Below are 13,249 nucleotides of genomic sequence, written 5' to 3' on the forward strand. Positions count from 1 at the left end.
GTGAAATGCAATACTGCTGACATACAGCGGCTTAAAGCAAGGATTTGTCCTCAGGACCCATGTTGTAGTACTTACTCTACCAGCTGTGCCACTATGCCACTATACACAATTTTCTTTGTTGTGTGTTTTGATAGAACATTTTGCTATGTTGCCCCCTTCTATAGTATGTTTATTTAATTAAATAATTAAAATTCATGTTAAATTATTCAAGACACATACCGTACATGGGATTTCCCTCTTTTCCAGAGCTCTGTAGAACAGCAGCAATGACCCTTATATTATGTTATGGCGCCCTCATGTGGTAGTTTGTTGATAACGCTAGATGAAAAAAACACATTCAGATTACCTACATTTCACACCCAACTCGTCAATCTATGTGAAGCACATCGGTACAGTCATGCTGGAACAGGAAATGTCCTTTCCCAAACTATTGCCACAAAGTTGGAAGCATATAATATATTCTATATATTTTGTTTTATACACCTGTAAGCATTTAGGTGTGGTTTCCACCGCTTTATCCTCGTCAGGGTTGTGATGGGTCTGATTCATTAGTAAAAAGGTAGGAAACACCCTGAACAGGTCGCCAGTCCATGGCAGGGCACACACACACACACACACACACACCTAGGGCAACTAGCAGGTCCAGTTAGCCTGACTGCATGTCTATGGACCCGGAGCACCCCGAGGAAACCCTCGCAGACATGTGAGAACATGCAAACTCCACACAGAAAGGACTCCAGCCACCCAGCCAAGAAACTGAACCCAGGCCAGTGTTGTGCCAGTTCACAGCTTTTCTGAACTAGTTCAAGTTCAGTTCATACATGCTCAAAGTGAACAGTTCACGTTCAAAGTTCACAATTTTAATTCTGAACTAGTTCAAAGTTCAGTTCATTTTACTTTTTTCGTGAGATATTCAAATAAATACTTTTTTTCACACTACAAGCTAGAAATCACTATACGTTCTTTGAAACTGCTCATTGTAGACATTTGCTCATGACACTGCAATTGTGGGTTTCTTACCAGGTGATGAAACTTGCAGCAGTACAGACAAGGTAGACCAGTTCTATACTTAGTGCAATGAAATCTACCAGCATTTAATTAAAAAAAGAATATATAATATGAAATATGTATATATTATTTGATATATATGATATTATATATACATATGTGTGTGTATGAAATGAAACTCTTGAATGAAGGTAATGAAGGCAAAACTCAAAGGCACAAAAAACTTTATTTTTAAGGAAACTGCGATGCATTGCGCACACAATGTCAAAACCATTTCTGTCTGGTGATACATGATTTAAGCGGCACCAGCGAGAATACAGGAGGGAGGAACTTTCTCTCGTTGCGTTTCAAAAGAGAAAACAGATGTCACTCAGTTTTCAATGGAAAACAAATTCCAACGTTCATTTACAGTGATGTCTGCCGTTCATGACACATAATGTGAACTAATTCACGTTCAAGTTCTTTATTAAAAATGTGTTGCGTTCAGTTCAACGTTCACGAAAAAATGAGCGTGTTCAATGAACGCGTTCTTTTGAACTCGTTCACGCACAACACTGACCCAGGCCCTTCTTGCTGTGGGGTGACAGGCAAACCACTGCACCACCGTGGCACCCCCAAACATGACCACCTTCCTTTAAACACAAAATGTAAAGTTACCAATCAGATTTATTTTATTCCTCAGTAACCACTTTATTTTATTTAGGTTCACAGTGGGTCTGAAGCCAATTCCAGAAACACTAAGCACAACTTAGAAAACACCCTGGACATGGTGTTAATCTATTGCATTTGCCCAAAAATTCACACTTGCTCATTCAAACTTCAGACAACAGAGTTGCGGTGGGTACAGAGACTACACAGTTTATTTATTTACACTCTTTGGTTACATTTATGCAAGAAACAGTAGTTACTCATTACATAAGATTAATCAATTCACAAGTTCATTATCAAACACAGTCCTGGACAATTTTGTATCTCCATGTCACCTCACTTGCATGTCTTTGGACTGTGGGAGGAAACCGGAACTTACGGAGGAAACCCACGCAGACACGGGGAGAACATGCAAACTCCATTCAGAAAGGACCCGAACCGGCACCCAGGTGGCGCAGCGGGATATTCCGCTTGCACACCAGCACTGAGTTTCTGAACTCCCCGGTTTGAAACTCGGTGTTGCCACCGGTCGGCTGGGCGCCATCTAGCTGGCATAATTGGCAGTGCCTGCAGAAGATACTAATTGGCCACCGTATCTGCAGGGTGGGGGCCGGACTATAGCTGCGTCCGGAATCGCATACTTAAAGAGTAAGTACTAGATTTGAGGAAGTATGCACTACTCGGCCGGTAAAACAGTACATGAGAAGAGGAGGGCTGTGCACTTGTCGGAAGAGGCATGTACAGCGACGTGCTCTCCTTGGATGCAATCTGGTATCTCTCAGAAGCAAAAGACAAAATTGAGTGCACTAAATCGGGAGGAAAATGGGGCGAAAATGCATTAAAAAAAAAAAAGAAAGGACCCGAACCGCCCCACCTAGGGATCAAACCCAAGACCTACTTGCTGTGAGGTGATAGTGCTAGTCCTTTACTGAGGACAAGGCAGGGATACACCCTGGACATGGAGTCAAGCAATCACACTGCTTACACCCATACACTGACTCACACTAAAGGCCAGTTGGAGTTGTTTAACTACCTAGTGGTATGTTATAGGAAGGTTTACGCCCGGCACGGCACGCCCCTGGAGCTGTGTAACACCAACACAACCTGCTGCACCACTATGTCATCTTTTCACTCTTTTATTTATTCATTTATCTTTATCAAACAGAATTGTGGTCATATGATCAGAGTTACAGTCCAGAGCCTATACTGGCACAAATACACCCAGGACAGGGTTTGAATCCATCACACTCACTTATTCACTCAGTGATCCTAAGGGCACTTAGAGTTGCCAGACTAACTAATGGCATGTTTTGGTGGGATTAGAGCAAGCCTTGGAGGAAGCACACTTAAACGAGGCAAACTCCACACAGACAATAATCAGCGTTCAGGATCGAATTCAGTGTTATGGGGCTGTGTGACAGCAACACAGATAAACTACACCGGCGAGTGAAAACTACGTCACACTTTGGGCACGTTTTACCCTCACCGCTAGTGAAGTATGTCATCAATGTGCGCCTCATATTTGATGCTTTGGTACTGGTTTTAATGTCGCATTAAACTTCCTGAACTGGCATCGAATCAAAGGATTTTGTTCTGTATTTGCACGGTACATTTCTATAGTGCTCCGTATCGCCTGCTGATAACGTATGTGCCTCTTCATTTCTGCATGTATAATTGATAAGATTGAGGTGGTTGGGCAGCTGATTAGCTGAAATATGGCTCCTTTTCTAACACGCGGTATTGCGTTTGTTTCTCTATTACAGCCAGTATCTTATAAAAATAAATGGTCGCAGGAGTAATATAAGTGTAGAATTTTATCTCCGTTGGTATAATGTTAAAAGGTAGCATAACTGTGAAAACGTAGTTCGCCATATCTTGTTAATTTTTCCCTACCCGTTTTCAGACAAAGCTCGCATTCGGTTTATGATTGGCTAATCTTTAATGACTCACAAGTATTGTCCAATCACAGAGCTGCTTGTGCTTAGGAACAGCGCGTCCTCCCTAGCGCAAAAGGCGGGTTTTATCTCAATACGCGTGGGAATGAAAAACGCATTTTGCTTTGAATCAATATAATTGTTAACCTTAAATGCGCGTATTTGTGCTCATTTTATTTGTTCTTACAAAGTGTTTACCTCACCATTTCCACAGCTGTATCCCACTATAAACCACAATGAGTTTGTTTGGATCCAGTTCAGGATTTGGGACCAGTGGTACTGGTGTTTTTGGCAGCACCACAACAGACACTCATAACCCAATGAAGGTAAACAAACTAAATTCATTAAGGTCACTGTGTTCCGTACACATTATAATTATCCATTTGTTATTACAAGGTAGCTTTTAGAAAGCAGGTAATGTCTTGAGGAAATTTTAAGCTCTGCTTTGGTTAATGTAGCCTGTAGAAACAAAATACAAAATCCACTGGTTGTGTGAACTACTGTTGCTAGTTTGAGAAACGGTAATCCGCACACTTCATGGCCAACTGCCACCTATTTCAATTCAGATATAAAAGCTTTAAATATCACATTGATAAGCTTTTCATTTTTAGTAAGTAGTATGTATATGTGGTTGATCTACAGTACAGGCCAAAAGTTTGGACACACCTTCTCATTCAATGCATTTTCTGTATTTTCATGACTATTTACATTGTAGATTCTCACTGAAGGCATCAAAACTATGAATGAACACATGTGGAGTTATGTACTTAACAAAAAAAGGTGAAATAACTGAAAACATGTTTTCCAGTTTCTTCAAAATAGCCACCCTTTGCTCTGATTACTGCTTTGCACACTCTTGGCATTCTCTCAATGAGCTTCAAGAGGTAGTCACCTGAAATGGTTTTCAGGTGTGCCTTATCAGGGTTAATTAGTGGAATTTCTTGCTTTATCAATGGGGTTGGGACCATCAGTTGTGTTGTGCAGAAGACAGGTTACTACACAGCCGACAGCCCTATTGGACAACTGTTAAAATTCATATTATGGCAAGAACCAATCAGCTAACTAAAGAAAAACGAGTGGCCATCATTACTTTAAGAAATGAAGGTCAGTCAGTCCGGAAAATTGCAAAAACTTTAAATGTGTCCCCAAGTGGAGTCACAAAAACCATCAAGCGCTACAGCGAAACTGGCACACACGAGGACCGACCCAGGAAAGGAAGACCAAGAGTCACCTCTGCTTCCCAGGACAAGTTCATCCGAGTCACCAGCCTCAGAAATCGCAAGTTAACAGCAGCTCAGATCACAGACCAGTTGAATGCCACACAGAGTTCTAGCAGCAGACCCATCTCTAGAACAACTGTTAAGAGGAAACTGCGCAAATCAGGCCTTCATGGTCAAATAGCTGCTAGGAAACCACTGCTAAGGAGAGGCAACAAGCAGAAGAGATTTGTTTGGGCCAAAAAACACAAGGAATGGACATTAGACCAGTGGAAATCTGTGCTTTGGTCTGATGAGTCCAAATTTGAGATCTTTGGTTCCAACCGCCGTGTCTTTGTGAGACGCAGAAAAGGTGAACGGATGGATTCCACATGCCTGGTTCCCACTGTGAAGCATGGAGGAGGAGCTGTGATGGTGTGGGGGTGTTTTGCTGGTGACACTGTTGGGGATTTATTCAAAATTGAAGGCACACTGAACCAGCATGGCTACCACAGCATCCTGCAGCGACATGCCATCCCATCTGGTTTGCGTTTAGTTGGACCATCATTTATTTTTCAACAGGACAATGACCCCAAACACACCTCCAGGCCTGTAAGGGCTATTTGACCAAGAAGGAGAGTGATGGAGTGCTGCGGCAGATGACTTGGCCTCCACAGTCACCGGACCTGAACCCAATCGAGATGGTTTGGGGTGAGCTGGACCGCAGAGTGAAGGCAAAGGGGCCAACAAGTGCTAAACACCTCTGGGAACTCCTTCAAGACTGTTGGAAAACCATTTCAGGTGACTACCTCTTGAAGCTCATTGAGAGAATGCCAAGAGTGTGCAAAGCAGTGATCAGAGCAAAGGGTGGCTATTTTGAAGAAACTAGAATATAAAACATGTTTTCAGTTATCTCACCTTTTTTTGTTAAGTACATAACTCCACATGTGTTCATTCATAGTTTTGATGCCTTCAGTGAGAATCTACAATGTAAATAGTCATGAAAATACAGAAAACGCATTGAATGAGAAGGTGTGTCCAAACTTTTGGCCTGTACTGTATGTCATGTCAGTCAACTTTACACATGTTTACATTAAAATTTGTGTGGCTCAGATTAAAAATGCTTTAAATCTGATTTGTATTTGAGGGCAGTATCAGTTTGGGACATCCCAAACCAAATATATTAACTGTTCATGCTTTTAAATGGCCACATACGCCTTTCTATGGTAAGTAGCCTATAAAGAAAAACAATTTCATGTTATCTTTGGAAACAGAGAACAGTGGTCACAGTTAGCATTGAAACATTCAGGTTGTTGACCTAAAATTACTATATGGAACATCCTGGCTTTTTTGTAGCAATAATTCTCAATTTTATGTTACTTTTTACAACCCCCTCTTTCCCCTGTTAATACAGGATGTTGAGGTTACGTCCCCACCAGATGACAGTATAAGCTGCTTGGCTTTCAGCCCACCAACAATGCCTGGAAATTTCCTAATTGGAGGCTCTTGGGCCAATGATGTAAGTTACTCACATGTACGGTACATGTATCTTATAAAACACTGTATCTAATATCTTAAATATGATCGTCAGGTACGATGCTGGGAGGTTCAGGATAATGGCCAGACTGTGCCTAAAGCTCAGCAGATGCACACAGGACCGGTGCTGGATGTCTGCTGGAGTGATGTAAGAAGAATGACAATATACAAGTATAATGTTGCTTACCTTTTATGATGCCCATGAGGCAGATGTTTTGTCAGATACACATTGCATAGATGTTTCCATTTACTTATAGATTACTAATAAACTCGACAACAAATTGTCATAGTTGTCATCACTATAGCTTAACTCTGGTAACAAAGTATTACAATTTTTGCAAGTCTATATCATATATTGGCAACCTTAATAATGCATTGTGTCTGGTTTTATGCATTGTGTCTGATTTTATGCATTGTGTTGTTACCTCATGGACTACCTCAATGGATAATGACATAAATGTTTCATGTTTTTCAAATAAGGTGACCAATGAAAGATTGTCCACAGAAGGTGTGTGTAAATTTTAAACTTTGACGTGTGTGGTTTCTTGTGTTAACAGGATGGAAGTAAGGTCTTCACAGCCTCCTGTGACAAAACTGCCAAGATGTGGGATCTGAACAGCAACCAGGCTGTCCAAATAGCACAAGTAAGCAACGTCATTCTTGGAGTTTCAAGTTTTTGGTTTTTGTTATACTTTATTAAGGGCCTGATCAGCAAATATATTAAAACATGCAAGATAGATTATCATAGGGCAGGTGTGGTTAGAGGACACAGAATTAGCTACCTAATTCCGTGTCATATTCATGTCGTACCACTACTTTAACCTAGGCAGGGCTGTGATTGGTCCAGTTTCTTTGGAATCATAACGCGCAATGCAGTAACACACTGCTGCCAGGACATGACATTAAAATCCGAATTAACAAACAAACACTGCTGCCAGGATGGCAATCCATTGTGGGGCCTCGTCCAAGACATAGCCAACCATGTCTATATGTGATGGGCCGATAGCACTGCTGGGGAACTCAGGATTTGGAAAAAAAATCTGCTCTATTTTTCTAGGTGTTTAAGTGATTCATTAAACATTTAACATGAATAAAATGTACATAGTAATATCACTTAAGAATTATTTAATGTGGTAGAAAAACCTGCTGCCTAATACAGATACATTTCTTGCTGTTTGGGTGTTGTAGAAATAATAATAATAGGCAATTTTGTGTTTAGCATGAAGGTCCAATCAGAACAATCCACTGGATTAAAGCGCCAAACTACAACTGTGTCATGACAGGCAGCTGGGACAAAACACTGAAGGTAGGTAAAGTTGCAAATATTTTTACTAGTGTAATTGTTTTATTGTTGTATGTCGTCATATTCTTAATACAATAGCTTACACATGTTTTTTGCTTGTTTTAATTTGCAGTTCTGGGATACTCGTTCCCCAAACCCCTTAATGTCCCTTCAGATGCCAGAGAGATGCTACTGTGCTGATGTGGTAAGATGTTTTATTATTGTATAAGCCTGTGCAGTCTTAGTCTGTGTAGTGAATTGTAGAGTTAGGTTGGTATTAATGAAAGCCTAACATTCTATTAGTGAACATTGTACCCTGGGTTAAACAGTAGATCCAAGGCCTTACATCTGAAATTCTGTCCTTAATGCAAATTGAACTATAATTGAATAATTGAACTTTAAAATACCGTTTTAATCGGTACTTTTTCATGGCAGTTAATTCATTTAATAACATGAAAATATGACTTATGACTTTTTATGAGTTTAAAACTAAATAATATATTATAAGCAGTAATTAAAATAAGTAAAAGATTAATATTAGAAGACTTAGGAATTAGAGACATGAAAAAAATGTTACTCAATATAAAACAGCATCTTAGAATATGTATATTACAAATTTTGGAATAATTATTTACAGGTGTATCCCATGGCTGTGGTGGCCACTGCTGAAAGAGGTCTAATAGTGTATCAGTTGGAGAATCAACCATCAGAGTTTCGGCGTGTAGATTCACCTCTAAAACATCAGGTTGGTACTACATTTTCTTTTTCTTGCACTTTCTAAGCAGCAGGTCAGTAAGGCAAAAAAAAACATTAGATTGTATTTACGTTTTAATGTTAATGTTAATAGCAGTGTTTTATTAAATTACTTTTAATAAGGGAGCAGCAGAGGAGCTATGGTAGTGTATGAGGAAATTAGGAGTGGTGGGACTTATGTGAGAGTGGTGCAAAATATGCAGTAAGGATGATGGATGGTTGAACTGTATCAAGAATCAGCTCTGAGTTCTTTCTTGTTATGGACAGATTGACGGACAAATTTAGGCAGTAGTCTCTGTGGACTATGAAAATCCCAAGTGAAATCTTTGTTGCGAGAATAGAGAAGATCCTGGAAAGAAGGGGAAGGAAAGTTAGCAAGAGTAGTATGTAGTGTATGTGCATGATTGAAAGGAAGGGTGGAAGAAAAATGACCTTGCAGGGAGTTGAGGTGGTGAATGAGTTGGGGGTTGAGTTTAAGTGTACAAAGTAATAGAGAGTGTAAGAGTTGAAGAAGAGAATGCAGGCAGGGTGGAGTTTTTCAGGGTGAGGGAGGACATGCAGGTGGCTGGGTTGACAGAGAAGGATGTCCAAGACAGAGCAAGATAATTCTGGTGACCCCTAACAGCAGCAGCTAAAAGAAAAAGGAAGTAGCAGTGAAGTTTTGTTGTTTTTCCAAATGTTTTTAACAGCTTGACTAAAGTGACATTTTTGAATCTTTATTGAAACCATTCTTTGTTTTACAGCATCGTTGTGTGGCCATCTTTAAGGACAAACAAAACAAACCCACTGGCTTTGCACTGGGCAGCATTGAAGGAAGAGTGGCCATTCATTATATAAACCCACCCAATCCGTGAGTTCACAAACAGCCCAGTCATTACTATAGTGGCCATTTGTGTCTTTATTTATGACTATTATGAACGGTGTGTTTGTGTTTTTTTTTTCTGTTTTGTTTTTTCTAGAGCCAAGGATAATTTCACCTTCAAATGCCATAGATCCAATGGCACCAACACCACCACACCACAAGATATTTATGCTGTATGTATTTAGGGTGCCTCTTGATCATCATTATCATTTTGATATTGTAATTCTTTTCTGCAGGGATTATTACAGCATTTTTATCAGTGCTATGTAGAGTTTACAAGTTCTATAAACCGTATTTATTTAAACATGACATAAGTATTATTTTTTTTTACTGAAAAAGCCTAATCTATGCTTTATTATGTTGGGTTTTTAAATAACCGCATCTGATAATACTAATTTGTTTACTGTACTTGTCTTAGGTCAATGCCATTGCCTTCCACCCAGTTCACGGCACACTGGCCACTGTGGGCTCAGATGGCCGCTTCAGTTTTTGGGATAAGGATGCTCGGACAAAGCTGAAAACATCTGAGCAGCTTGATCAGCCAATCACAGCTTGCTGCTTCAATCACAATGGCAACATTTTTGCTTACAGCTCCAGCTATGACTGGTCAAAGGTAGGACTATTGATAGTGGCAAAACTGTTATTTACAGTTATTTTGCTTTTAAATGTTAGTTTAATTCTATAGGCCCAATTTAAAGCAATGCAAATAAAAACAGAAAGCAGTACATTATCATTTCTCCTTTACTGGTTTTTAAATATATTTGTGCTGTTGTCAAGTTAACTGGCTTTCTAATTTGATGAAAAATGTCTTTGAACCAAGAAACCATCCTTATGTTCATCAATATGTATGTTTGTTGTAACAATTTGTGTAGTCCCTCTTAGCAGGACAGTTCAGATGAACAGGGTTTTTATGGAAATATTAAGACAGCTTCCTGAGGCCTGCTGGAGGGTCTGATCTTTAATTTAATATGCTACCCTCTGTTTCATAGGGACACGAGTACTACAACCCTCAGAAGAAAAACTACATCTTCCTGCGAAATGCTGCTGAGGAGCTCAAGCCTCGGAACAAGAAATGGTGAGAGTGGGATTTCCATTACCATGAAGACGGTGTCTGTCGCCGGCCTTCCTTGTGCTGTGACTCTCCTCTTTGTCCTGTCTTGACACTTGCATTCAGTATCCCAGGATGCCTTGCATGCTGAAATGAAGACTGTTTGTTTGTTTTTTTAATGACTGCAGTTTGAAGTGTAACAAAGCTGTGTAGTTTGTGTTCTGGCCAATCATTAGATGTGGTGCTAGGGTTAAACTGAGTTATTTATTTGACTTATTTATATTATTATTATTTGTCACAGGAAAGCTGTGTACATTTGATTCATGAACTGCTTGAATTTCATCAGCAGTTCAGATTTAATTTAGTATCTGAAGGTGATTCCTAGTTAATTACTGAAGATATGCTGCCTGGCCAAAGTCACATATGCTAATATTTAGTTGGGCTGCATTTATATTTTTTAAAGCATGCATTTTCTGTGGCATTGTTTCCATATTATTCATTTTGGCCTTAAAGTTGGGCAAGATAAACCTGTAAAGTCTTCTTCAGCACATCTCTAACACTTTAAATGTGGTTTAGGTTAATACTCTGTGGTGAATCTTGGCATTGTCGTCCAGAAATCTACCCATGCCACTATGAAAAAAAAATCCAGTGCTGGGATAACTTGGTACTCAGCTGACTTCATTTTATTGGCACATTATATTGCTGAGTCTTGATCTGAGCAAGTAAGGCAACCTCAGATCATAACATTGTCTCGAGATGCTTTTTCAGTGAGCACTATGCATGATGGGTACATCACTTCATTCTGACCTACCCTTCTTTCCCTGATATGTCCATCACTTTGGGATAAGGTAAATCTGGTCTTATCAGACCACATGGCCTTTTCCCATTGCTTCAGAGTCTAATCTTTTTTATTCTTTTGTGAATTGGAGCCTTTTCTTGAATACATTTAACCAGTGGGTTTTTTTTATAGCAACACAGCTGTTTAGTCCACATCATTTGAGTTCTCATTGTACTGAAATGCTTGTTTTTTATACACAATTTGATTTCACCTAGTGTATATGTGCACTCTGTTCACGATCATTCAAGATTTTTCTTCTTACATTTCTTCTGCAAAGTTGACAATCATCACCATCCTGACTGTGGCCAATATATACCAGTGAAGATTATTTTTTTACATATCAATAAGTATTTTTGATGCTTTGGTGAAGTATGTATGGTTTGGGGAAATGGGTGTAAGAGACAATAAAAGTTATCTAAAAAGAATATTGCCTTAATGACTGACCACTACTCCTCCTGTGTTTAGATCCATCATGCTGTCACAACTTGGAAGACGTACTTAATCTGTAAATATGGAAGAGACCGAGAGACCCACTTATGGCAAACATCTGGACCAATCACATGTCACTGCATACATTGTATGGACCAATCAGATGGGGTCAGCAACCCCTTTGCAGTGGTGATGGAAATCAAATTGCTATTGCTTTGAAAAAAGCCATGCAACAGTATTGTTTCTATATATATATACATATATCACTTTCTCCTTTTTTTGTACTGAGTTCCAAAAAATAATAAAATTCAACTTCATTGCTGTCACAACATGGTGTACAATCCTAATTGTGCAAAAACAATTAAAGACTATCTAAAGAACTGCATATTTTGCTTGTCTATCTAACATTTTCCTTGCTTTTGGCTGCTCCCGTATTTAGGGGTCGCCACAGAGGATCTCGTCCGCATGGCATTTTCTGATTCGACCCTCTGGGGTTCTATCTTTGCTTGGGACCAGCACTGCCTTCCAATGGCTAGGCTGTTTCAACCTCTGGATATTAGCTAATCATGACCAACAGTCCATGGAGGCGGACGACCGGCCGATAGCGATTTAAACCTTGCATTCCCTGATGTCAGCAATAGTGTGGGCTAGTGTACTTCACCGCTGTGCCGTCCAAAGGCCCTGTATCCAACTTACCAACGCCGAGCACAAAAATGAATTATAGTTATGCTTACTGTCCACCAGGAGGCGGCGCTTGACTTCTTCTGTGTTTACGATTGACTCCATGCTGGGCTGAATCAAAGACCAGATCAAAGTGAGTGAATGCGTCAGGTGAGGTGGTGGAAAAGCCGGGGTTTAGCCTTGAGGATTTATCAGTAGGATATGAATAACAGGTTAGGAAGAATCTACAAAGGGCAGGAGTGAGAAGACTGGCATGCCTTGGGCGTGAAGGTGTGAAAACTGCCACCTTACTGTGGCCATTAGAAAGGCACCTCGCTGTCAGCTGGGGCTCTCACACTTAGTAGGGAGACTCCAATAGATCCCCGAGATGTGAAACTGCTAAGACCAGACAGTCTTTATCCAATTTCTCTAGTGTTAAACGTTCTTTGCTCTTCAGTGCTGCATGAAAGCACTTTACATTTAAAATAAGTGTAAACCTCCCTTATAATACCTTGAACCTATTTGTATAACGTAGTACAACAGCAGCTACGACTAAGTCAATGAGATCAATGGGGATACAAGCCCTGGCCTGCTCTGACTGCTGTGTGGAGACATGGCTGGTCTATGCAGCTTTTAAAGGCTTTTCACAAGCCTGATAAAATAAGACCAACTTATTGTTACTGGCTGTGAGATCAAATGAACCTTGTTTTGATTGTGTTTTTGGCTGACTAAATGTTCATTATTTGCACATTGATTTACCTTCAGTTAGAAGTTATATTTACATTTACATGTTTGGCATTTAGCAGACGCTTTTATCCAAAGCGACCCACAGTTGTGATTATACAGTACAAGCAATTGAGGGTTGAGGGCCCAGCAGTGGCAACCTGGCAGTGGTGGGGCTTCAACCGACAACCTTCTGATTACTACCCCAGTACCTTAAACACTAAGCTACAACTGCCTGTTTAGTGTACTGGTTTCATTTAAAATAACAAATAGTACTGATGTTAAGTTATTAATAGTAGGGAAAAAATACAAACCACTTTAACAATTTTTTG

The 13,249-nt window shown here is 39.9% G+C and overlaps 1 protein-coding gene across 2 annotated transcripts; it reads left to right on the forward strand.

The window, feature by feature from the left end:
• Positions 1–3,195: 3,195 nt before the first annotated feature.
• rae1 (ribonucleic acid export 1) lies at positions 3,196–11,914 on the forward strand. Of its 2 annotated transcripts, XM_062996966.1 has the most exons (13): positions 3,196–3,300; positions 3,805–3,916; positions 6,201–6,305; positions 6,378–6,470; positions 6,880–6,966; positions 7,542–7,628; positions 7,738–7,809; positions 8,242–8,349; positions 9,101–9,207; positions 9,317–9,392; positions 9,638–9,832; positions 10,209–10,294; positions 11,571–11,914. In XM_062996966.1, coding segments are annotated over exons 2-13 (1,107 nt in total). In that variant the 5' UTR covers positions 3,196–3,300; positions 3,805–3,826; the 3' UTR covers positions 11,572–11,914. The 2 variants fall into 2 exon arrangements, with proteins under 2 accessions (XP_062853036.1, XP_062853035.1); XM_062996965.1 differs by lacking the exon at positions 11,571–11,914 and having other exon boundaries at positions 10,209–10,298.
• Positions 11,915–13,249: the final 1,335 nt, after the last annotated feature.

This window comes from Trichomycterus rosablanca, chromosome 6 (genome assembly GCF_030014385.1).
Source record: "Trichomycterus rosablanca isolate fTriRos1 chromosome 6, fTriRos1.hap1, whole genome shotgun sequence".
Taxonomy (NCBI): Eukaryota; Metazoa; Chordata; class Actinopteri; order Siluriformes; family Trichomycteridae; genus Trichomycterus; species Trichomycterus rosablanca.